We start from the raw sequence: 27,909 nt of genomic DNA on the forward strand, positions 1-27,909 counted from the left end.
TGGTATCAGTGGTTACCGCTCTCTCTCTCTGTCTCTCTGTACCACTTAACTCTCGTCAATGAATTTTCCATCACTGAAACAACTTTGCTATATAAATCTCTCTCTCTCTCTCTCTCTCTCTCTCTCTCTCTCTCTCTCTCTCTCTCTCTCTCTCTCTCTCTCTACCGCTTAACTCTTGTCAATGATTTTTCCAGTAGTGAAACAGCTTTGCTATGTAAATCTCTCTCTCTCTCTCTCTCTCTCTCTCTCTCTCTCTCTCTCTCTCTCTCTCTCTCTCACCTAACTATTGTCAGTGAATTTTCCGATATTGTAACTGCTTTGCTATATAAATCTCTCTCTCTCTCTCTGTCTCTCCCTCTCTCTCTCTCTCATATATTTTGATCCATCATAACAAAACCACCATTAATTCTCCCATAAACTTTGTAATGGTACCAAAAGGTACTAAGGTACAGTACCATGTACCATACAAAAATTATCATAAATAAAAAAGGATTATTGTTACGTGTTAGGTTGTAAAAACGGCCTCTAACATCAGCAAGTAAATTGCTTTGTAACTGTAATCCGGTAATCCCGTAATGCGGTAATCCTGTAATCCGGCCGGCGCCTTTACGGCGAGTGTCAAGTTGGCCAAGATATGGTTTGGGGATTGTGATGTTAGTGTTAAAAATAAGTGAAGTTATTATTATTATTATTATTATTATTATTATTATTATTATTATTATTATTATTATTATTATTATTATTACAAAAATTTTAGGACTAAAAAATAGAATCTGTATTATTATTAATATATTAGTATAAAAAATTTAAAGATAAAAAAATATTATTATTATTATTATTATTATTATTATTATTATTATTATAAAATTAACAACTTTAATAATAATAATATTAATAATAATAATAATAATAATAATAATAATAATAATAATAATAATTTTATTATTATTATTATTATTATTATTATTATTATTATTATTATTATTATTATTATTATTATTATTATTATTATACGTAACAATTTCCCAGTTTGCAAAAAAGTCAAACTGAATACCTTATACTAAACATAAAAATACCTAATAACTTATAACAAACAACAACAATTTAACAAAAATAACACACCATCAATAACAAATGAAATAACAGAATATTAAAAAAATTACATATGCAATAACAGAATATTAAAAAAATAAGACAAACCATTTCCTCCACCAGTGGTTATTGGATATCTTACCTTCCAGTTGTTTGAGCAAACAAACAAACAAACAAAAAAAAAAAAAACATGCAGAATTCCCTTAAACCTTAAACCACATGCTACTTCAAATTCTAACCTAAAATTTTTTAGGGAGATTTTAGGCTATTGCTAGATTTACGGAGACAGGGATTAGAGGGTACAAAGGTTCCCTTAAACCTACAACCACAGGCTACTTAAAATTATACCTAAAATTTTTTATGGAAATTCAAGGAAATTGTTAAAAGTCAAGGTCTAAGTAGCGTCTGTTCAGAAAGAGAATTCTCTCTACAAAGACAGGGAATCCAGATGAATATAGAGGTTCTAAGAATGTGTTATTCCCACAAAAAAGAAAAACAATACATGCAGAATTCCCTTAAACCTAAAACCACAAGCTACTTTAATTCTAACCTAAAAATTTTTAAGGAAATTTTACTTGATTGCTAATTGTTAGGGTCCACGTTGCGTCTGTTCAGAAAAGAATTCTCCACAAAGTCAGGGAATCCAGATGAATATAGAGGGTCTAAGAATGTGCTGTTCCCACTAAGAATAGAGTCGGTAGCTAGGGAATCTAACAAAGGTAAGGATTGAAGGATATGCCGAGGTTCGAAGGACACACAATCCTTCGAAAGGATATTCAGCGGCTACAGAATTATCATGACCTGAAATCAGGTAAGGATGGAATTTTTTTTAAAGATTTTATGTCAATATTTACGTGAGTCAAGTTTTAGAGTTCTGGGAAGACAGAGCTAAGAGGAATGAATATATATATATATATATATATATATATATATATATATATATATATATATATATATATATATATATATATATATATATATATCCATCAAAGAATATAGACTACCGTAAAGAATTAGAAAGACTCAAGAATAAAAAATAATAAGAATACCAAAAATATCATAACTCGGTCACACCAGCGATCGTCGGAAAGCAGACTGTGATGTATAGCGGATCGTCTCGATCGGAGACGAGCGTCTGGTGTCACACCAGTCGATTCGACCGACGAAGAGGAGACTGTGATGTAGAGCGGATCGTCTCGATCGGAGACGAGCGTATATATATATATATATATATATATATATATTATATATATATATATAGATATATATATATATATATATATATATATATATATATATATATATATATATATATATATATATATATATATATATATATATATATATATATATATATATATGTATGTATGTATGTATACCTACATGTATGAAACTACATCTACGTACGTATCAAAACTACACATCCACAGAAACATGGCTAAAGCATTAGATAAATAAATAAACAAAAAGTTCACACTACTGCAAGAAAGATGGTATTAATATCTCAACAAGTAGAAATATCACGTCAGAGTTACGTCACCGTGACGTCATTACTACGTCACAAGTCACTTTAAGCTTCCGCACTAAAAGATGAAAGCCAATGACGTCACTATTACGTCACGAGTCACTCTGAGCCTCTGCAATAAAAGAAGAAATCCAATGGCGTCAATATTACGTCACGAGTCACCCTAAGCCCCTGCAATAAAAGATGAAAAGCCAATGACGTCACTATTACGTCACGAGTCACCCTAAGGCTCTGCAATAGAAGATGGAAATTCTAGATAGTAAACAACTAAGGGTTAGTTCACTTTTTAAAAAAAAAAAATCTGCCGCTTTCTTTTCCCTACCTTATCTGTTTCGGGAGGCCCCTAGAAAGACGAAAAGGAACATAAAAAAACATGGACAAACACAGAGAAAAAACTCAGACGAAAAACAATAACATAAACAAAAACATTATTGAGCTAATAAGCCACAAAAACACTTAAGATCGTGCAACAAAAAATGGGAGTGATTTAAATCATCAAAGGTGATTGGAATGAGTGACAAAACAATGACATGGAACAAATAAAATGACAAATAATAGAGCAAATAAAAATTGAAACTGGGGAAAAATTACAAATAACAAAATATGACAGTGACTTAAATCATCAAAGGCAACTGAAATGAGTGACAAAACAATGACATGGAACAAATAAAGTGACAAATAAATAAACAAATAAAAATTGCAATTGGAGAAAAATCACAAATAAAAACGAATATTTCTCAATACTGAACGACATACATACATGCAACTAAGCAACCACAACTTAACAGAAAAATAAAAATAATTGGCTAATAATCAGATTTAGACAACCTATAAAGGCAACAAATAACTTGACCGTACTGCATTGGTTTATTTAGAGAGATAACTAAATAATTACCTTCAGTATATGATAATACTTTCAATATTACTGACTAAAAGAAACATAATATTAACAGGGTAAAAAATGCGCCGGTATCTCCGGGGCAATCGAGTTTTCTGTACAGCGTATATAATCAAGGCCACCGTAAACAGATCTGTCTTTCGGTGGTCTCGGTATAATGCTGTATGAGCCGCGGCTCATGAAACTTTCACCACGGCCCAGTGGTGGCCCAGCCTGTATCGTTGCCAGAAGCACGATCATGGCTAGCTTTAACCTTTAAATAAAATAAAAACTACTGAGGCTAGAGGGCTGCAATTTGGTATGTTTGATGACTGGAGGGTGGGTGATCTACATACCAATTTGCAGCCCTCTAGCCTCAGCAGTTTTTAAGATCTGAGGGCGGACAGAAAAAGTGCGGACAGAATAAAGTGCGGACGGACAGACAAAGCCGGCACAATAGTTTTCTTTTCAGAAAACTAACTAGAGAATTGATATATAATTTTCATTGATAATTTTCTTAATGTTTTTTGGAACCACTGCATAAGAGCTTGGATCAGCTTACAATAGTATAGAAAACCAACATTAATTCTCTCTCTCTCTCTCTCTCTCTCTCTCTCTCTCTCTCTCTCTCTCTCTATCAATCTATAATTATTACTGGTAATTGTCATGAGTTATGCATCAAGGGAGACCATTTTGTTTTATCATATATATATATATATATATATATATATATATATATATATATATATATATATATATGTATATATATATATATATATATATATATATATATATATAATAATATATATATATATATATATATATATATATATATATATATATATATATATATATATTGTATCGTAACTTAATCCCTGTAGTGGGAAAATATAAGAAATCAATGTTTATTATTTAGGGATATATATATATATATATATATATATATATATATATATATATATATATATATATATATATATATATATATATATATATATATATATATATCCTAAATAATAAATATTGATTTCTTATAGATTCCCACTACAGGGATTAAGTTACGATACAACGAATAAAATAACTAAAGTTGCAGAATAAAAAAACATCAATTTTGTTTAAAGGCCATAATTTCTCGTGACATTGTAATGACAAAAATTTTAAGTCGGCAAAAATGAATGATTTTGAAATAGGAAAATGATCTTCATATCTAGGTAAGTTTCATAGCAACATGTCTGTAATGGGTAATTATTATCAATAATCTAATTAAATGGAAATATTAACTGAATATGTAATAATCAGGCAAATTGTTTCTCAATAAAAGATTTTTGTCTATGGGTCCTTTTCCGATAAACTGATCAGTAATAATTGATCATCTATTCAGTAAACCCTGAAATATATATATTTGCTGTTTCTGAACCGAGAATTTATTGTCCTTTGTTATAAATTCCAAAGGCAATGTATATCGTGCGTTGGTGTTTATTGCAACAAAGAGATATAAAATCATACAATCGTATGTATTGAATAATTGCAAAAATGATAATCAATTATTGAATTATAAGCAGGTAAAGTAAGACACCAGATAAGTGGACCATTTTTGAATTGAATAATTGCAAAAATGATAATCAATTATTGAATTATAAGCAGGTAAAGTAAGACACCAGATAAGTGGACCATTTTAGTATATCGAATAATTTAAAATAAAGATAATCAATTATTGAATTATAAGCAGTTAAACTCAAACACAAGGCATGTGGCCCGTTTTAGTATATTGAATAATTACAAAATGATAATCAATGATGGGATTATAAGCAGGTAAACTAAGGCACCAGAGAACTGGCCCTTTTTAATATACTGAATAATTATAAAAATTATAATAAATTATTGAATTATAAGCTACAGATATTACGCCTTTCTGTTGCTAGTAAATCTAAATCATTATGAACTGTCATACTGTCAAAATAATTAATATCAGAAAAAGTATATCTCAGAAAAATAATGTCTTAGAATTGGCGTTACATTATGATAAACTGAAACATGAATACAAAAATAATAATAATAATGCTAATAACATTATTATTATTATTATTATTATTATTATTATTATTATTATTATTATTATTATTATTATTATTATTATTTAGAAGGTGAACCCCTATTCATGTGGAACAAACCCACCACAGGGGTCATGGACTTGAAATGCAATTATTATTATTATTATTATTATTATTATTATTATTATTATTATTATTATTATTATTATTATTATTATTATTATTATTATTATTATTATCATTTAGATAGTGAACCCTATTCATGTGGAACAAGCCCACCACAGGGGCCACTGACTTGAAATTCAAGCTTCCAAAGAATGTAGTGTTCATTACAAAGAAGTAACAGAGGGTAATATGAAATGCAAAAAGAAGAGATTACTTATCACTATAAAGCATTGGATATCGGATAAAATATAAAGCAAAAATAATACATATGCATTACTCCTTTGCCCTAAATCATTTTGAACTCACAAAGCAGCATTAGAAATTTATGGATAAAAGAAAGGAGAAGTAATGTGAATTGATAAAAGTATAAATCAGAAATAGAGAAATACAATTTGCTTGACACTAAATCAATATTAACTGTCCAAGGAATTTTTTAAAAAATGCGAGTGAAATTAAGTGGAACAATATTTATTAAAAAAAAATAGAAAATTTATTAAACAAAGAATTCCCAGCAAAAGAAATATTGCCATTTGCTTAACAATAAACCATAAAAAAAATCATTATAAAAAATGGATGAAAGTACGAGAATCGTAGTATTTACTGAAAATAACTTAATCATTATTAAACATACTTTCCCCAGCAAAAAAAATATTACCATTTGCTTGACACCAAATCATAAAAAAAATCATTATAAAAATACTAATATAATTTAGGGAAACATATTTATCAAAAATAAAATAATATAAAGATTAAAATCCCTTAATCTAATGGCATTCACGACACTGACTGTGTCTGTGAGATAGTCTGCTGATAATGAAGCTTTTCATTATACTTTTTACAATGGTTCGGACACCGATCCGGCTGATAATGAGCTAGTCATTATAGAGAGAGAAAGCGTCACGTGGGTGGAGGGTGTTACACGCACTTAGAGATTAAGAGGCGATAGAGTAGTGGGCTCTACATACGTACATACATACACATACATATACATGTGTGTGTGTATGTCTGAGTGTAAGTATGTATGTATGTGTATATATAACATATATATAAATAAATATACATATATATATATATATATATATATATATATATATATATATATATATATATATATATATATATATATATATATATATATATATATATATATGAGAGGAGAGAGAGAGAGAGAGAGAGAGAGAGAGAGAGAGAGAGAGAGAGAGAGAGAGAGCGTGCATAAAGTATATTTGTATGTTTGTTTATGTGTGTACGGTATGTGAGTGTTTGTGTGAGAGAGAGAGAGAGAGAGAGAGAGAGAGAGAGAGAGAGAGAGAGAGAGAGAGAGAGAGAGAGAGAGTGAAGTGTGTGTATATATATATATATATATATATATATATATATATATATATATATATATATATAAACTCAAGAAAAAATATATATATACAAGCTCAAGAAAAAAAATAGATTCAACTTCCAGTTTCCTGGAAACAAACAAAAAAGGCAAATCAGGCTCCTGATCAGAAATCCGGGAGCTAATTGGTGTCATGGAATCGCCCTTGTCAGTGGCGTCCAGAAATCCAATTTAGCTACAAGCCACCATCCAGTGATTGTGGAACTGGAAGCTGGATTAATGAACCCCATTACGAGAGACTCTGGAAGACTCTGAAGACTCTAGAAGGCTCTTGAAAGACTCTAGAAGACTCTAGAAGGCTCTGTAAGACTTGGTAAGACTCTAGAAAACTCTTGAAAGAGTCTGGAAGCCTCTAGAAGACTCTGAAGACTCCAGAAGACGCTAGAAGAATCTGGAAGGCTCTAGAAGAGCTTAGAAGACTCTGAAAGACTCTAGAGATACACAAGACTCTAGAAGACTTTGAAAGACTCTAGAAGACTCTAGAGACTACAGAAGACTCTAGAAGGCTTTGAAATAGTCTAGAATTATCTGAAGACCCTAGGGAATCAGAGTTTGAGGAGACTCAGGAAGACTCTCAAAGAATGAGTTTGAGGAGACTCAGAAAGACTTTAGAGGAAAGAGAATTTGAAAAAGTTTCTGGAAAAATGACAGCCTGAAATGAGTCTAGGCACACACACTCCCCCTTGCGGAACCTCGCTAGATATCAATTCCCCACGAGGCCGGTAACTCAACTTTTCCTTCGGCAGGAACTGAACGTCATCACCCGAAGGCAACAGGAGCAACAACTGCAGCAGTGGACTGAGGAGGGGAGACACAGGGCTTGTAGGCCTGTCATCCCAGGTGTTAGGTAATCAATCACCTCTACCTGGCCGACGAGATCAGTCACCTGGGTCCCCGGACGGAGTTGCCAGGCACCTCCTCGCAGACGCTTCGACGAATCTGCTACTGATGGTAGTGGTGGGGCTCCTGCTGTTGGGTGCTTGTTAGGCATCCATGTTCGACGCGCCTTATCGACGCAGGTACAAGGGCTTGTGATAAGCAGGGCCACAGAGCCTGTCAGTCTATTTGGCTTCCGAGATACATCATCATTAAAGATAGGTGTATCATTTCACCTGGTTTTTAGACGATGGTGCTTGATTCTCAGCCAAGAACAGCCTTTTTCATTCTTGCTCTTTTCACTAAAAGACAAATTTTGACTTGACAGAACCCGTTATCATGAATAATTTCAAGAGGTGTAAGTTTTTCAGTAATATATAAACAGTTCCTCAGTCCAAAGACTGTTTAATGGGGCCCAAAAGCCAGTTGCTTTTTGATTGCCAGCCAAAATTAACTATTTTCATTTGGGCTCCTTTTCGTAAAACCAAATTTGGATTTGACAGAACCCATAATCATGAGTAATTTCACGAGATGTGAGTTTTTCAGCAACATATAAACAGTTCCACAGTCCCAAAACTGTTTAATGGGACCCAAACGCCAGTTGCTCTTCGATTATCAGCCAAAAAAAACTGTTATCACTTGGGCTCCTTTTCATAAAACCAAATTTGGATTTGACAGAACCCACAGCCACTAATAATTCCACGAAATGTGAGTTTTTCCAGTAATATATAAATAGTTTGACAGTTCCACAGTCCCCAGACTGTTTAATGTTTGTCCCCCAAAAGGGACAGTATTATAAATAATGACAGTTCACCTCATTGAACTTGTTCCCAACTTGAGGCTGGAAGTTTGGGGCGATAATCAAAGACTTGTACGAACAGACAAAAAAGTCATTAATCACTCTTGACCATTAAATGCTTTTAATGACTTTTCTCTGCACTTCGGACACTGGACTGGCCATCTTTTTTTTTTTTTACTTTCTTTGAATTTTCCTGCAGTGGGAAATCTTCTAAAAAGAAGGTATGCTTCTGGGATTATCTAATGAATAATGAATGTATTTTGGAATATATATATAACAGATTGCTAATCAAGTATATTACTGTGGACAATTCTGTGTGTATATACATATAAATTCTCTCTCTCTCTCTCTCTTTCCCTAACTACTTTTAATCCCAAATAACAGTTAACACGATTCTACCCCATCGAGTTGCGTTCACTGAGTAAGTCTGACACCTAACGAGAAAGCGTTCGCTCGCTGTCTCGTTCTATAACGAAATCACAGCGACAAAAGACCAGGTAAGCACCACGTCAGGTGTGATCCGCCCACACCTGTGTGAACCCCACCACTCCCCACCCCCAAAAAAATAAAAATAATAAAAAAAGGAGTTAGGTTATGTAATGGTTCCCTAAAAAACCCTTTAACCAATCACGCCATGAAACAATTAGACGGGTTCCTTCTTTTGTGAACTCGCTCCTTTTCAAGGTGAGGGGATGCTTGTGTAGAATGTGTTAAAAAAGTACACTTTTACTTGTAAGAAAAGTGAAAAGTACACTTTTACTTGTAAGAAAAGTGAAAAGTACGCTTTTACTTGTAAAAAATGTGAAAAGTACACTTTCACTTGTAAAAAAATGTGAAAAGTACACTTTCACTTGTAAAAAATGTGAAAAGTGCACTTTTACTTGTAAAAAAGTGAAAAATACACTTTTGTAAAAAAAAAAAGTGAAAAATGCACTTTTACTTGTAAAACAAGTGAAAAGTACACTTTTACTTGTAAAAAAGTGAAAAGTACACTTTTGTAAAAAAAAAGTGAAGAAGTAATCTTCTACTTGTAAAAAAAGGGAAAAGTACACTTTTGTAAAAAAAAGTGAAAAGTACACTTTTACTTGTAAAAAAGTGAAAAGGACACTTTTACTTATATAATAATGTGTAAAAATGGTAAAGTACACTTCTGCTTATAGAATAATGTGAGGAAAAATAAAAAGTACACTTTTACCTAAAGTATTCATGTACAAAAATTATAAAGTACCCTTTTACCTATCGTAACAACGTGTAAAAAATGGTAAATACACTTTTGCTTATATTAATCTTGTGTAAAAATGTTCCAGTACACTTTTAACAAGTGCAATCATGTGTAAAAATGCCAAATATACTTTTACCTATAAAATAATGTGATGATTATAGAAAGTACACTTTTAGCTCCTGTAATCCGTAAAATTTGGAAAAGTACACCTTTACCTATCATGATCATGTGTAAAAATTGATAAATACACCTTTACCTAAAGTAATCACGTGTAAGAATGCTAAATACACTTCTACTTATAGTAATCTTGTGTATGAATTATACTGTGTGTGTGTATATATATATATATATATATATATATATATATATATATATATATATATATATATATATATATATATATATATATATATATATATATATATATATTCCAACACATATATTCAACACAGCTCCTTTCAGTAAATGAAACAGCACCGCGAACGACAAAAACAAAAACAAAAAATAAACAAAACAGCACAACAGCAGAAGGAACAGCAGCAAACACCAGAACATGAAAAAAAAACAACAAAATAAACAGAAATATATATATAAATATATATAAATATACAAGACATATAATCAAGATGGCTGACTAGAATAACTCCCGGCGCGTCGAGTCGCGTCGTCTGCAGCAGCGCGATCTGCGCAGGCGCGTCGTAACCTGGGGGTGGGGGGGTGGGGACTGTCTACCCTTCATCAGAATGACAGCTGGTGACACCAAGGACATCCATTACGAATGGGTCGGTCGTCTTCCATTTTTTCTTTCTTTCTTACGTTAATTTTGAGAGAGAGAGAGAGAGAGAGAGAGAGAGAGAGAGAGAGAGAGAGAGAGAGAGAGAGGCGAGTATACATTATATACAGGGCTATACAAAATTTTACCTTTGTAGATTTATTTTCATTAATTATCTACATTATTCTACCTTAACAATTATCTCGTCAGTTCCTTCTACCTAATCTGTTCTTCAATACGACGAAGGGAATTGTAAATACAACCTTGCTCCAGGAAGATACAACAGGAAATGTATAAAATATGACCTAGCTTTAGGGATGCTACAGCAGAGAATTTATAGAATACAACCTAGTTTCAGGAAGTTACAACAAGGAATGTATAAAATGCACCATAAGTTTACGAAGATACAACAAGAGGAACATATAGAATATAACCTAGCTTTATAAAAAAGTACAAACATACAACTTTTGGATACAACTAAAGAATGTCTAAAATACAACCTAGCTAAAGATACAACAAAAGAATGAATAAAATACAACCTAGCTTTGGTCAGATACAGCCAAAAGAACGTATAAAATACAACCTTGCTTCACGAAGATACAATCAAAAAGATTGTATAAAATACAACCCAGCTTTAGGAAAACACCGCAAAAGGAATGAATAACAATTATTGCTTATAATTCTTAAACTGAACTTGAAATGAAACGCGTGAATCGGAACTCAGATTTCAAGACAAAATTCCACCAAAATTTAGAACCAATCGCGTTGACATTTTTGTCTTCATGTTGTTAATGCATTCAGATGTATTTAATACTGTATTGCGTGCCTGCATATTGTATTTTTACATGGACATAAACTAAAAGAATGTATTAGTATTATTTATTTACAGTGAATGCAGAAGAAGAGAGAGAGTTAGAGGACTAAATAAAAAAGCGAGACAAAAAAAGAAAATGAAACAGTTCCTCAAAGGCACCATTAAGGTGGAGGCGTGAGTCTTGGAGGACGCCATATGGAGGAAATTAGGAGGAGGAGGAGGAGGAGGAGGAGGAGGAGGTAATAGAGTGAGGAGGAGGGAGGAGGGAGTAGGAGCCATAAAATGGAGCCATTGTTCCCTGGACGAGAAGGCAAATGCAGTATTGAATTGGGAGAGAAAAAAAAAAAAAGTTTTAAAACTCCAGGAAAAAAATTGTACGTCATTTCTGTCAAAAAAAAAAAGTACAAAAAAGGATCTTTATTTTCTTTTTAAAGGTTAAAAAGACAAAAAATAAAAGTCCCCACTCCTTCCTTGAAGTCATTGGCCCCAGTAAGGCCGCCCCTGGCCACCCGAAGAAGGATTTAAAAGGATTCTGAACAACTCCCATAGAATCCTGTTCTCTTCTTCAACCTTGTATTTTAAGGAGCTGACATTGTGGACCGGGGGTTCCTTTGCCTAATTTAGCTGTTGCCGAGTTTCCCAAACTGGAAGGATTGGCACAGAAGATGGAGTTAATGGTGGAGAACAAGAGGCAGGTATTGTTGGAGAAGGTGGTGGAATAGAAGAGGGATATTTTGTTGGAGAATATGGTGGAGTATATGAGTGAGATTTTGTTGAAGAGGGGGTGGAATAGAAGAAGGAGATTTTGTTGGAGAAGGTGGTGGAACAGAAGAGGGATATTTTGTTGGAGAAGATGGTGGAGTATATGAGTGAGATTTTGTTGGAGAGGGGGTGGAATAGAAGGAGATTTTGTTGGAGAAGGTGGTGGAACAGAAGAGGGATATTTTGTTGGAGAAGATGGTGGGGTATATGAGTGAGATTTTGTTGGAGAGCGGGTGGAATACAAGAAGAGATTTTGTTGGAGATGATGGTGGAGTACAAGAGGGAGATTTTGTTGGAGAGGGGTGGAATACAAGGAGATTTTGTTGGAGAAGATGGTGGAGTATATGAACGAGATTTTGTTGGAGAGGGGGTGGAATACAAGAAGGAGATTTTGTTGGAGATGATGGTGGAGTACAAGAGGAAAATTTTGTTGGGGAGGGTGACAAGAGAGAGATGTTGTTGGAGGAGGTGGAATACATTTGAGAAATTCTGTTGGAGATGGTGGTGGAGCACAAGGGATAGATTTTGTTGGAGAGGGTGGGGGAGTACAAGAGAGAAAATTTTGTTGGGGAGGGTGGCAAGAGGAAGATTTTGTTGGAGAGGGTGGGGGAGTACAAGAGGGAGATTCTGTTGGAGATGGTGGTGGAGATCAAGAGGGAGATTTTGTTGGAAAATGATGTTGGAGATCAAGAGGGAGATATTGTTGGAGACAGTGGTGGAGTACAAGAGGGAGACTTTGTTGGAGAAGATGCTGGAGTACAAAGGGGAGGTACTGTTGGAGAAAGTGGTGGAGAACAAGGGGGGGGAATTTTATTGGAGATGGTGGGACACAAGAATAACCGAGAATTAAGACAGTGTAAGAAAGAGGGAGTTGGCGAAGAAGAAGAAGGAGGAGGAGGAGGAGGAGGAGGAGGAGGAGGAGGAGGAGGAGGAGGAGGAGGAGGAGGAGGAGATTAAACTAAAAGAAAGACAAAATAACAAAATAATGACAAAGAAAAAGACTCTCGAGTTTCGCAGAGTCATCCAAAGGGTGACTCGGTCGGATCGTCGCCGCCAAGACAAAACTTTCTGACTTCGAGAGATCTAATCAGACCTTTGTCAGATCGATGATGACTGATCCGATCGTCAGCCCTGGCGGAGCAGAGGATGTAGAAAGGCCTCGTAAGGACTTCGTGGAAAGGGGAATGACCAACAAACAGATTGGTGTGGTTTGGAAGCATTGTCAGTTAAATATCGTTTCATGTCAGAGAATATTCAAGAATAGTCAATTCAACCTTTTTGTAATGAATTTGAGCGATTCAAAATGTCTGTTCAGCCTCTTCTTATGAATCTGGAGAGCCCTGGGAAGCTGTCTGGGCATAATTAAGTATACTTTAACAGACACATGATTCTGGACTTCATTATCTGATCACTGCAATGCAGGGAATAAAATCAATTGAAAAACTATGTTCGAATATTGTTTCCCAATACTATTTTCCTGTCAAAGTCTTTTAAAAATGTCTGTTCATCTTCTCACGAATCTGAGCAAACTCTGAGAAGCCGTCTGTGCATATCCGAGTATATCTTAACAGACAAACGACTCTGGATTTCGTTATCTGATCACTGTAATCAAAAGTATTGGATCAACTGAAGCAATGATTGGTACTGGAGTCAAAACTTGACCTGTGAATCAAAGATGTCGACGGTTGAAGGATGCTGAGACAGTGGTGGGGTTAAAGGACAGGGGGGACTGTAGACAGACGCACAGACACACAGCCAGACAGACAGCAAGACAGCAAGACAGGACAGGCAGGCAGGCAGGCACTCAGCAAGGACCTTGGCGAGGAGCAGGGGAATATGTCATCAGCCATCGGTATCCCATCAGAGAACATGGGAAGGGCGGAGACACGCTTAGGACTCGGAGGGGAGGGAGGGGGGGAGAGGGAGGGAGGAGGAGGGAGGAAGAAGAGGAGGAGGGGGGGAAGGGTGGGAGGGGGGGGTAGATGTCCCGAAAACGATGCAAGCCACCACCTGACGGCCGCGGGAGGACATCATCAAATTGGGAGAGTTTGGAGGTGCCGTGTTCCGAGATTGTTACGGAGGGGGATTGGGTGACTAATAATAATAATAATAATAATAATAATAATAATAATAATAATAATAATAATAATAATAATAATAATAATACTGAAGTTCTTTACACAGGATATAAAATAAGACAATTCTGATTTATTTAAATACATCAAAATTCACATTCAAGAAAAAGGGTCCTATGTTATCCTCAATAATAATAATAATAATAATAATAATAATAATAATAATAATAATAATAATAATAATAATAATAATAATAATAATAATAATGTTGAAGACAATGAAGACCATTTTTCCACGAGTGTGAATCTTGATACATCGAAATTTACATTCAAGAAAAAGGGTCCTATCTTATATCTCCAATAATAATAATAATAATAATAATAATAATAATAATAATAATAATAATAATAATAATAATAATAATAATAATAATAATAATAATAATATTAATAATATCCTTTCTTTCAGCTCAAGGCCGTATGCAGAGATCCACAAAGGAGATACAATGGACTATACAAATATAGATCCACGAGGTATAATTTGATAAACTGAAAAAGATGGATTTTTGGTAAGATGAAAAAATGGACATATTTTATCATAGTAACTTAGCTAAGTCAATTCTAGTCAAGATATTATTAGATAATATTGAACGTTTCAACGTGAGAAATTACATAACTATTTTCCAGTGGTCAACTTTGATATTTCTTGGCAAAATCAAGACTAGACATTATTCTTGAACTGACAATGCTGTGGGTATTTCATGCAACAATATTGTATGGTTTGTGCTAGTAAGGAAAAAATTCCAGTGGCAAACTGATATTTCTTGGCAAAATCAAGACTAGACGTTATTCTTAATCTGAAAATGCTGTGAATATGTTATACAGCAATATTTTACAGCTTGTGCCAGTAAGGAAAAATTGCAGAATCTAGTGAAATAGACTCTTGAGGGAGCGTACAGCCTCATCAGAATCACAAGATGATTTTAACTACTGAAGTCAACTTTCTGAAGTTGTCCTGATTCAACCAGTATTAATCAGTAACCCTTTCCTGATTCAACCAATAGTAATTAGTAACCCTTTCCTGATTCAACCAGTATCAATTAGCAACCTTGTACAGATTCAGCCAATATTAACCAGTAACTTTTTCCTAATTCAGCCAGTATCAATTAGCAACCTTTTCCAAATTCAACCAATATTAATCAGTAGTCCTTTCCCAATTCAACCAGTATTAATCAGCAACCTTGTCCTGATTCAACCAATATCAATTAGCAACCTCGTCCAAATTTAACCAACATTAATCAGCAACCTTGTCCTGATTCAACAATATTAATCAGTAACCTTTTCCTGATTCGACAAATATTAATCAGTAACTTGTCCTGATTTAACCAGTATTAATCAGTAACCCTTTCCTGATTCAACCAAGAAACTTAATAAAAGTAATTAAAATCACCTGGAATACTTTTTTTACAGGTAGCTCTCAAGATCCGGCCCAAATTTATCTGATGGCCATGTTCTTCAAATTTTCCTGACCACAAAATATTCTTGAGACAAAGAATATGACAAAAAGGAATAAAGTAGGAGGTGGGGAAGGGGGAAGGGGGGGGGAGGCCCCAACAACAGCAGAAGCAGAAGTAGAAGCAGGAACAGCAGCAGTAGTAATTTGGCCCCTGTGCGGTTGACTGTGGTCTGGCCCAGGTCTTGTACGTTTTGGGTAACGACCATCTCAACAGGACCTTAGGTGAATTTCGGGAGTGGGAGGGGAGGAGGGGGTGTTGAGAGGGGCCACAGGATATGTAGGAAGCAATAGGACAGACAGACACGCACACAGACATACAGACAGACAGAAAGCCAGTTATTTACATAAGGGTCACTTTCTGAAAAAATCCTTTGCTGGTAAAACCAATTCAATCAAATGTTGGTGACGGCTACGAGGAACGAAGCCGTGCTGGCATAAGGCCACCATGATCAGATGTAAATAGTAATATGAGAGCATCACTGTTCAAGGTTCAACTAACGAGGGATCAGGATCGCAAATCTCTGCCAAGGCTAAGAAATTCAATATCTTTCCGCAGCCCAACAAGGAAAACGTCCATTATCCATAACAATCTTTGCTAGAATTTAATTATTTGTTGCCAAGAACGAGGACCACCTTTGCTCAAAACTCAGTCTAATTCCACACGCAACTTCTCGAGTGATTCTTGAATCTTCTCACACCCAACTCCCTGATTAAAAGGTCTCTTATCTTTATCTGAATTTCGACCAAAATTCAATTACTTTTTGCTAGACAGTAGGTCCACCTCTGGTCAAAATTCAGGCAAAATTCCACACAGAGCTTTCCTAGTGACCTTCCTTAACAAACAAACAAACAAACAAACGGGCATATCCGGTCAAAACAACAAAATCCCAGCAGCAGCAACAACGACAACAACAACAACATCCCCAAAATGCAGAGTGGGCCAACAGAGCCAGATGGGAAAGAGGACATTCTTAAGCAAACAATAGGAAAAAAAATTGACAAAAAAAAGATCACAGCTGCCGAGACAAAAAAAAAAAAATATTAACAAGCACATGGCTTTATGATAATGAGGCGAGGGAGGAATCTTTTTTATGCTTTTTTTTTTGTTTCCTTTTAAAGATGGGAGAAATATTAATAAGCTTATTGTTTGCACGGATACGTGAAAAGTATGAATATTAATAAGTGTCTAGGCAATCGATGTTTTATATGATGAAATTTGTCTGTCAAATATTGTGATTAATCTAAATATTTTATAATTTTTTTATGATTTTTTTCAATTTAAATATCTTTTATATCTTTTAGATGGAATAAACTGACAAGTAGGTTACATTTTCATTCTCTCTCTCTCTCTCTCTCTCTCTCTCTCTCTCTCTCTCTCTCTCTCTCTCTCTCTCTCTCTCTCTCTCTATTATTTCTCATATATATGCATCTGATAAGGACAATTGATTGAAGGTTCTGTGCCACTGTTAATATAAGAAAGAATGCTCTCTCTCTCTCTCTCTCTCTCTCTCTCTCTCTCTCTCTCTCTCTCTCTCTCTCTCTCTCTCTCACTTACAAATGCATCTGATAAGGATAACTGAATGAGAGTTCTGTATCACTGTCAATATTAGAAAGAGTTCTGCGACATATGAAAATATACTTTGCACTCTCTCTCTCTCTCTCTCTCTCTCTCTCTCTCTCTCTCTCTCTCTCTCTCTCTCTCTCTCTCTCCACAGACATATAATTAGCAGCAATGTATAGATATTAGGTACAAGCAGAATAAAGTACCTGGAAACCGCAAGAATTTAGATTACACGGATTTTGAAATTGCAAGCTCAACTTATGGTGAGAATCGAAATGAAAGTGTCACAATCACTGGGAAGATCTCTCTCTCTCTCTCTCTCTCTCTCTCTCTCTCTCTCTCTCTCTCTCTCTCTCTCTCTCTCTCTCTCCTTTTACGCCAGCCACCTGTAGTGGGAAGATCCCAGTGGCAAATGAGCTATGGAGTTTCCTGGAATTAAATCTGATAGACGTTCCATGATGCTTTCCAGATGCAACCTCCATGAGAGATTCCCATTGGAACTTCATTTCGACACTTTCACTAAGCCTCTCTTGCCAAAACTTCCTCCAGTTCTAATTCTAACCTGAAGTTCAGCAAGGCATGAGGAGTGGAACTTCCTATAACTTCTGGAAGTTTTATGGACTCATAACAGAAATCATTTGCATTCAGGCCTACTGGAAATTCTATAAGTTTATCTACTGGAACTTCCATGAGTTATTCAGGCTGAACTTCTTTAACAAAGCAATAAGAGAACCGAGAGAAGTTATTCAAAACAGAACTACCAAAGTTTATTCCTGCAAGAACTTTAGAGGGTATTCTCCAGGAAATCATCTAGTCAATCCTGATGAGACGTCTATAAGCTATTCCTAATGACACATCCTTTAATTAATCTTCCTGGAATTAGCTGGAGTCATTCCTACTGGAAAATCCTTTAGGTATTCCTAATGCCACACCCTTTAGAAAATCTTTCTGGAATTCGCTGGAGTCATTCCGACTGGAAAATTCTTAAGCTATTCCTAATGTCACACCTGTTAGATAATCTTCCTGGAATTAGCTGGACTTATTCTTACTGGAACATCCTCAGCTATTCCTCATGAAATATTCTTCATATAACCTTTCCTGGAACTACTTGCAGCCATTCCTACTGGAACATCCTCAAGCTATTCCCAATGAAATATTCTTCGGATAACCTTTCCTAGAATTCCTACTGGAATATCCTCAAGCTATTCCAAAAGAAGCATTCTTCAGATAACCTTCCTGGAATTACTTGAAGTCATTCCAACTGGAACATCCTCAAGCTATTCCCAGTGAAATATTTTTCAGATAACCTTTCCTGGAACCACCTGCAGCCATTCCTACTGGAACACCCTCAAGCTATTCCTAATGCAGCCTCCTACAGCTATTCCTAATGCAACTTTCCTAACCTGTTGTCGTTTATATATCTACACCTCAGTGACGACCCTTTGAAACTCTCTCTGCAGGGACACAACGAGCAACCCTTTTCGGCCGTGTGACGGAGATAGTTATGACATTAATCATATGCAAATTCTACCAAATTATATGCCAGGCGGCTGCTTAGACCCAGAGTATATTAGAAGACGCCCTCGCCGCTCAAACTAATTTGAAGTCTGCTGAAGTTTTTTGAGTCTCCAGTTTTATTTTTTGGAGTTAGTTGTTTTGTCGAGATCCAGTGTTGTTTTTCTAATGGGTGTTCGGTTTTTTTTTTTTTCCGGGGAGGAAACAACATCAGTGGTGATGATTAATAATAATAATGATAATAATAATAATAATAATAATAATAATAATAATAATAATAATAATAATAATAATAATAATAATAATAATAGTGCTTCCAATCACTGAATTATGTAATAATAACATATCTGAAATTTCCAAAACACAAGTATAATAATAATAATAATAATAATAATAATAATAATAATAATAATAATAATAATAATAATAATTTCCTCTAACCAATTCCAGTTTCCAGAACCAATACCAGTTTCCAGACAGCAATCATCTTGGCGCAAATAAATACTGGAAGAGTGGCAAAAGGATAATGGCAGCCTTGTAAAAATAAGGACAGGATGACGTCTGCTAAGGGTAGCGACGTTTGCTAAAATGTAGCAAGAGTTGCTGAAATGTAGCAAAAGCTGCTGAAATGTAGCAAAAGCTGCTAAATGTAGCAAGAGCTGCTACATGTAGCAAGAGTTGCTAATATGTAGCATGAGTTGCTAAAATGTAGCGATAACTGCTCAAATGTAGCGATGATTCCTCAATGCAACGACGATTGCTAAAATGCAGCAACAATTGCTAAACGTAGCAGCAATTCCTAAACATAGCGACAATTTCTAAACTTAGCGACAATTGCTAAACTTAGCGACAATTACTAAACGTAACGATAATTGCCCAATGTAATGATAATTGCTAAAACGTAGCGACAATTGCTAAATGTAACGATAATTGCTAAAATATAACGATAACTGCTAAAAGGCAATGATAAAATCTCTGCCAGAACTGAAACATGTGTTGCCATCAACGAGAACCACCCTTGGTCGAATTTTCCCAGAATTCCATTCGTCACTTTTTGCGTAATCCAGGTGACAAACTGACTGACAGACAGACAGATTCTTGGTTTAGAGTTAATTGCAAACAAAATGTAAACAAATCGAGCCATGAGATATTTAATATATCTCCTTACGGCAAAGAGCGACGTACGGAGAGAGAGAGAGAGAGAGAGAGAGAGAGAGAGAGAGAGAGAGAGAGAGAGAGAGAGAGAGAGAGAGAGAGAGAGAGAGGCTGGTTCAATCCCTATCTCGTGTACACGGAGGAATGGAATTTGTTATTCAAAACAAATTATTGTGGTGTTATTTGTATTAAAAAAAGGAGAGAGAGAGAGAGAGAGAGAGAGAGAGAGAGAGAGAGAGAGAGAGAGAGAGAGAGAGAGAGAGAGGATCGCTCGTAAACAAATTTCCTTGCAGAAGTCAAAAGGCCCCCAGGGTGAGAGAGAGAGAGAGAGAGAGAGAGAGAGAGAGAGAGAGAGAGAGAGAGAGAAGACGAGGAAAAACTAAATAAAAAAAGGGAAGGAGATAAAAAGGAATAAAAAGCAAAAAAGGTAAAAAAAAAAAAAAAAAAAAAAAGGTATCCTGTGGTCTTCAACCCTTCCCCCTCCCTCTCTCTCTCTCTCTCTCTCTCTCTCTCTCTCTCTCTCTCTCTCCATTTCGCCCCGGGTAATAGGACTTGCAGCTCCTCCGTCACGCGATCTAAGCCTCTCTCTCTCTCTCTCTGCCTTGTCACCTGTCTGAAGTACCTGAGCTGTGTGAGGTATTATAGAAGGTGCACGGAAATACCTGTGTATAGATAATATAAGTATATAGGTGTATATAGTTACCTATATGTTTTAGGGGCAGAATATCTGACTAAAATTGGCTGCTTTGTCACCTGAGAGAGAGAGAGAGAGAGAGAGAGAGAGAGAGAGAGAGAGAGAGAGAGAGAGAGAGAGAGAGAGAGAGAGAGCTATTTATGCGTATTTATATGTGTATGTGTTTATTTGACCATACACTTTAGGAGCTGAATATTCAACCAAAATTCGGCTACTTTGTCACATGTGTTGCAGAAATTGCGAGAAGATCGAGAGAGAGAGAGAGAGAGAGAGAGAGAGAGAGAGAGAGAGAGAGAGAGAGAGAGAATATTTATGTGTGTGTGTATTTATATGTTTTCATACACATTTAAGGGGATGAATGTGTGACACAAATTCGGCTTCCTTGTGACCTGTGATTCAGAACATGGCTCATGTGTGTTTGTGAGCTATTATGGAAGGTGTACATAAATGCCTGTCTGTCTGTAAATACATATATTTATACACGTGTGTGTGTATGTGCGTTTGTGTATGTGTGTGTGTGTGTTTGTGTGTGGATAGTTAAAACCATCACGCCAACTTGACGGACTTAGCAATTGTCTCGACATCAAAAACCATCCCTTTCCTGTGAGCTGCTCGATTCTCTCTCTCTCAGGAGGAGGAGGAGGAGGAGGAGGAGGAGGAGGAGGAGGAGGAGGAGGAGGAGGAGGAGGAGGAGGAGGAGGGGTGGAATCAAGAGAACAGTCACCTCAGGAAATGAGGACATTCTTGACCGAAGGATAGACGGAGATTCGGAGGAGATTCGATACGCATTCTATCACGGGAGCGCCGTTTGTCTTACGTAGAGTTAATCGCTGTGTTTTTTTTTTTTTTTTGTCTCTTTTTATTTTATTATTTCTAATTCTCGTCACTTTTTTTTTTTTTTGTTCCTTTTTCCTTCTCTATCTCTCGTCTGCATCGGTTCCGCTTCTGCGATGCTCCATTTGATTCCGCGCTTCCGAGGGGCTGGGGAGGGATTGAAATAAAACTGATTTTTTGATGTTTCATTAATTTTCTGTTAAAGGAAACTATTGTGCCGGCTTTGCATGTCCGTCCGCAGTTTATTCTGTCCGCACTTTTTTCCTATCCGCACTTTTTTCTGTCCGCACTTTATTCTCTCCGCACTTTATTCTCTCCGCCCTCAGATCTTAAAAACTACCGAGGCTAGAGGGCTGCAAATTGGTTTGTTGATCATCCACCCTCCAATCATCAAGCATACCAAATTGCAGCCCTCTAGCCTTAGTAGTTTCTATTTTATTTAAGGTTAAAGTTAGCCATAATTGTGCTTCTGGCAACGATATAGAACAGGCCACCACCGGACAGTGGTTAAAGTTTCACCGGCCGCGGCTCATACAGCATTATGCCGAGACCACCGAAAGATAGATATCTATTTTCGGTGGCCTTGATTATACGCTGTGCAGAAAACTGGATTGCGTCGAGGAAAATTCGGGCCCTTTTTTTTTTTTTTTTTTAATAGCTCAATCATACAACTTCGACTGGATAGCTCTTAGGCTACAGCTACCTAGTTCACTAAGTGTGGGGCTCGCGACTTCATCCCTACAGATTTTTTGACGAGATAACGAGAGCTGTATACGATGTATGTATGTATGTATGTATCGCATTCAATGCTAGTGGCTCTTTTAAACAAACACAATTATACATACATATACACATATACAAGTATCTGTATATGTGTATATGTATGTGTATATATACATATACGCATATGCAGATACACATGTATGCTTGTACGTGTGTGTGCGTACGTGTGAATGGACAATGGCAGGTTGGTAAAAAAAAAAAAACCTCATTCCGAGGAGAGAGAGAGAGAGAGAGAGCTGGACTGGTGATAGGCAAATGGAAAAGTGTGTAGGGTGTTTGACAAGCTGTTAATGACCTTACTGTGTAATTGATATATGCACAGGATATATTATATATATATATATATATATATATATATATATATATATATATATATATATATATATATATATATATATATATATATATATATATATAAACTATATATATATATATGGCTTTTTCGAATACAAAGTAACATATCCGCAAAAAAAATAAAAAATAAAAAACCTTTCCAGAAATATCCAGTAGCATTCTGGAACCAGCGATCCAGATCCCCCAGTTTTCCTGGAAGCTTCAAATCACCGGATGTTGGGAACTCACGAGATGACGCCTTATTATCGCAGTTACCAAAAGTTTTTTTCTTTTTTTATTTCTTCACAAATTCCTGAAGTGTCAAAGATTTTCTTTTATTTCTGTCATATAGAATTCCTGGTCATGATTCCTGAATCTAGTGATAGGATCTAGTTAAGGTATTATCCGGGATTTAGATAAATAATCACTGGCTGAAGATTTTAATTCCCAATTTTCATTTTAAAAGAAGAAAATATCCTTGACATTCTTTGGGTAAATTGAAATGGTGGTATATACAAATAAAAACTAGGTTTGTGTCTATAAATTCTTTGAGTCAATAGTATCTATAAATCCTTAAATATTAATTTTATCCACTTCTGTAAATCTTTAGTGTCTATATAGCTATCCATGTCTGTCAGTCTTAAGTGTCTGTGTTTATCTATAAATCATTCATATCTATCCACGTCTGTAATTCCTTAATATCTATAGTATCTATAAAGCTTTAATATATATTCACGTCTATAAATCCCCAGTATCTACAAATTTTTAATATCTATCCAAATCTGTAAATCCCAAGTGTCTATAGAGTATCTATGAAGTCTCCATACCTATTCGCGTCTATAAAATCCTCAATATCAATAGCAACTATTCTCTCCTAAGAGCTATTGCTATTTTGTAATCAGTTTTCACTATATATTTCTAGGACGTTTCGAATCCAGTTAGCATAATCATCATGCAGTTCAGCCACACACCCCCAGGCACTGACTGAACAGGTGCAAGGAATTCTCAATCAACTGTAAGGTGTTAAAATACAGGCAGAACTGGTACATGTACAGAACTGGTATCAACATACAGACAGAACTGGTACATGCACAGAACTGGTATCAAAATACAGACAGGATTGGTACACTTGGTACATGTAGAGAACTGGTATCAAAATACAGGCAGAACTGGTACATGTACAGAACTGGTATCAATATACAGGCAGAACTGGTACATGTACAGAACTGGTATCAATATACAGGCAGAAATGGTACAAGTGCTGAACTGGTATCAATATACAGGCAGAACTGGTACATGTACAAAACTGGTATCAATATGCAGGCAGAACTGGTATATGTACAGAACTGGTATCAATATACAGACAGAACTGGTACATGTACAGAACTGGTGTCAAAATACAGGCAGAACTGGTATCAATATACAGGCAGAACTGGTACTTGTACAGAACTGGTATTAACGTACAGGCAGAACTGGTACATGCACAGAACTGCTATCAATATACAGGCAGAACTGGTACTTGTACAGAACTGGTATCAATACACAGGCAGAACTAGTACACGTACAGAACTGGCATCCAATTCCCCAGAAGGGCAAAAAATGAAAGACCAAGCTACAACAGCTCAACTCACCTTAGGCCGTTAACGAAGAACTTCTCTGTGATGTAGTCGCGGCAGTTGGAGTTCTCGAAGGCCAGGTAGAACTTGTAGTCCTTGTTGAGCATCTCGAAGCACTTGGCCGAGTTGGACCTCGGGCATCGCTTGGTGCCGCAGGCGCCGAAGATGTCCACACCGATGTACTTGCCGAGCTCCTTGGCATACTGCAGGCGGTTGTTCCTCGCGCCGCAGTTCGAGACGAACCAGGCGACCTGCTTGGTCTTGTTGGCAGCGTAGTTGATCTCCTGCGGCTTCTGCCGGATGCTCGGGTCGTAGTGGACCCACTTCTCGTAGGGCGCCACGATGTCTGAGTCGTGGCGGTAGGTGGCCGTCCAGTTGAAGACGTTCTTATTGGTGAAGTGCTGGGTGTGCATGGGGCACTCCAGCATGAACATGACCCACACCTGGCGGGGGTCGCGCTTGTTGGGCGGCATGCTGAAGTGGTCCTTGAACATGACGGCATCTGCCGTCGAGATCTCCGACCGGCTGCCTGTCAGCACGCATGTATCCACGGGGCACCTCAGCTTCATGAACTGGCCGCGCCCCGCCCGCAGGCCCCAGGAGTTCATGCCGTTGTACATCAGGATCTTCTTGAAGGGTGGCGGGGCGGAGGACCTGTCAGACGCCGAGGGATCCGGGTGGTCCTCCAGGTGTGGGGGCGGGGGCGGACGGAACATCAGTTGCTCCACGATGCGGTCGCTGGTCTCCTCGTCGGGCCACAGCCTCTGGGAGCGCAGCCACTGCTCGCCGTCGAGGGGGGCATCAGGCCGGAGCTGGCCCCCCTCCAGGTACCAGGGGCGCACGGCAGGGGGGAGGGTCGTCAGGCTGACGTTGGGCAGAGGCTGGGGGCGCGGGACTGAGGGCAGGACCCTCTGGTAGGTGTCGGGCTCTGCCAAGGCTCCGTCCTCAAGGGCGTCTTGGGGGCCGGCGGCGCCGTTGTTGGGTCTGGCGCCGCTCTCGGCTTCCTCCTCTACCACCTCGAGGACCGGGTGGTCCGCATGAGATCCTCCTCCTCCTGCTGCTGCTGCAGGAACAGCGGCAGCGCCCTGCTGCTGCTGCCTTCGCAGGGTGATGGGCGAGGAGGCGGGGCCATTGAGCCAGGTTCCCCCAGGCTGGTGGACCGACACCAGCAGGAGAGAGAAGGTGGTCGCGGCCGACAAGTAGAGGAGGCCACGGCGCAAAGACACTCTCGGCATCCTATTACCTCCTACCCACCCGCCACCATCACCTGATCCACCACTGGAAAGGGAAACAAAGACAGTCGTCAGTATCTGAGCAAGGACAACAAATATATAAATATAAAATACAGAACTAGTGTCAAAATACAGGCAGAACTGGAACATGTAAAGAACTGGTATCAATGTACAGGCACAACTGGTACATGTACAGGACTGGTATCAATATACAGGCATAACTGGTACGTGTACAGAACTGGTGTCAATATACAGGCAGAACTGGTACATGTACACAACTGGTATCAATATATAGACAGAACTGGTACATGTACACAACTGGTATCAATATACAGGCAGAAATGGTACATGTACAGAACTGGTATCAATATACAGACAGAGCTGGTACATGTACACAACTGGTATCAATATACAGGCAGAACTAGTACATGTACACAACTGGTATCAATGTACAGGCAGAACTGGTACATGTACATGTACATAACTGGTATCTGCAAAAGAAAGGGGGGCAATTTGGAATCAAAAAGAGAGAATGCAAAATGAAACAAAAAAATTTAAAAAATAAATTCTACAAAAGGCAAGGAAAGGGATAAATATTATGACAAAAAATAAAAAAAAACAAATACAGTCTATACTGATAATTCTACAAAAGGCAAGAAAAGACAAATATTATGACAAAAAATAAACAAACAAACCAATACAGTGTATACTGATAATTCTACAACAGGCAATGGAAAGAGATTCGAAAATTACATTAAAATATCGACAAAGACACCATATAAATAAACAGACCCAATATTGATATTTCAGCAAAACAAAGAAACCAAAAGCAGGAACATTAATATTAGTAATATTTCTGCCCAAAACAAGAAAACTAAAGCAATGTTAAAGTCTCGCCATTTTCATAAGTCTCAATGTAAATTTCTCTCTCTCTCTCTCTTTTCGATTGGGCTTGTCCTGAAGCATATATATAATTCTATATCTGTTTGCTATTCAGTTTTTAAGTTTTCCTGGCTATTGAATATTTACTTTCTCTCTCTCTCTCTCTTAGAGACAGTTACTAAACAATTTATAAATCATAAATCATTGCAGACATTATGATTAGGCATCTGTTAACTTTAATCATTATCTATAATCTTAGCTCTTAGATACATTCTCTCTCTCTCTCTCTCTCTCTCTCTCTCTCTCTCTCTCTCTCTCTCTTTATCAATGTATCATCTTTTCTAATCTGCAGTTTTTTCTATCTATCTATGTCTACCTATCTACACTATCTATCTGAATTTGTTCCAAGATACATTCTCTCTCTCTCATCATATGTGTATCATCTTTTCCTACCCCTGTAATTTTCCATCTATCTACCTATATTCGTTCCAAGACACATCTCTCTCTCTCTCTCTCTCTCTCTCTCTCTCTAACATTCCGTCAGCTCCTGAAGGAATCAATTTCTTGTCTAGGTTGTTCATTCAACCCGAGTTGGCCTGGATCAAGAAGCTGGTAACCCACACAGCCGAAGTTCCCACCTATAGGCAATGGCTATCTCGACCATATCAACCGTAGCATCTCTCTCTCTCTCTCTCTCTCTCTCTCTCTCTCTCTCTCTCTCTCTCTTTTTTTTATGTAAGAAGCTATTGTGCTTTGGATATCACTCTGGACCAAAGATTTCTGAGGCGGGAGAGAAAGAGCGTCTTCTGGAGAATCATGCACGGTAACGATACGCGATAGTCTCTCTCTCTCTCTCTCTCTCTCTCTCTCTCTCTCTCTCTCTCTCTCTCTCTGAACGACGCATTGTGGAGTAAGTGTAATCCTGCGTCGGTTATTTTTCTAAAGCGATTTTCTTGAGGACTGCTTATTTCCTCTCTCTCTCTCTCTCGCTCTCTCTCTCTCTCTCTCTCTTTGTCGCTGTCTGTCTCTCTCAGTCTCTTTCGCTCTCTTTCCTTCTATCTCTCTCTCTGTCACTGCTTCTCTCTTTCTTTATTTCTCTGACTATCACTGTTTCTCTCCGGAGTTCAATTCCCGCGGCCGGCTGGTGAGGAGTTAGAGGAATTTATTTCTGGTGATAGAAATTCATTTCTCGCTATAATGTGGTTCGGATTCCACAGTAAGCTGTAGGTGCCGTTGCTAAGTAACCAATTGGTTCTTAGCCACGTAAAATAAGTCTAATCCTTCGGGCCAGCCCTAGGAGAGCTGTTAATCAGCTCAGTGTTCTGGTAAAACTAAGATATACTTAACTTTTCTCTCTCTCTCTCT

At 37.0% G+C, this 27,909-nt stretch overlaps 1 protein-coding gene across 15 annotated transcripts in view; it reads right to left on the reverse strand.

Annotated features, from left to right (window-relative positions):
- The window catches only part of FucTA (glycoprotein 3-alpha-L-fucosyltransferase A), a 102,509-nt gene that overhangs the window by 25,610 nt on the left and 48,990 nt on the right, over window positions 1-27,909 (reverse strand). For 8 of the 15 annotated variants that reach the window (XM_067090169.1, XM_067090178.1, XM_067090177.1 and 5 more), the window contains one exon: window positions 24,446-25,708. In XM_067090169.1, the coding sequence (XP_066946270.1) occupies window positions 24,446-25,665 (1,220 nt within the window). In that variant the 5' untranslated portion in view covers window positions 25,666-25,708. Of the gene's footprint in view, window positions 1-2,939; window positions 2,961-24,445; window positions 25,709-27,909 lie in introns of all 15 variants that reach the window. The other 7 variants (XM_067090174.1, XM_067090173.1, XM_067090171.1 and 4 more) reach the window with 1 other exon arrangement.

This window comes from Macrobrachium rosenbergii, chromosome 47, assembly GCF_040412425.1.
Source record: "Macrobrachium rosenbergii isolate ZJJX-2024 chromosome 47, ASM4041242v1, whole genome shotgun sequence".
Classification (NCBI taxonomy): Eukaryota; Metazoa; Arthropoda; class Malacostraca; order Decapoda; family Palaemonidae; genus Macrobrachium; species Macrobrachium rosenbergii.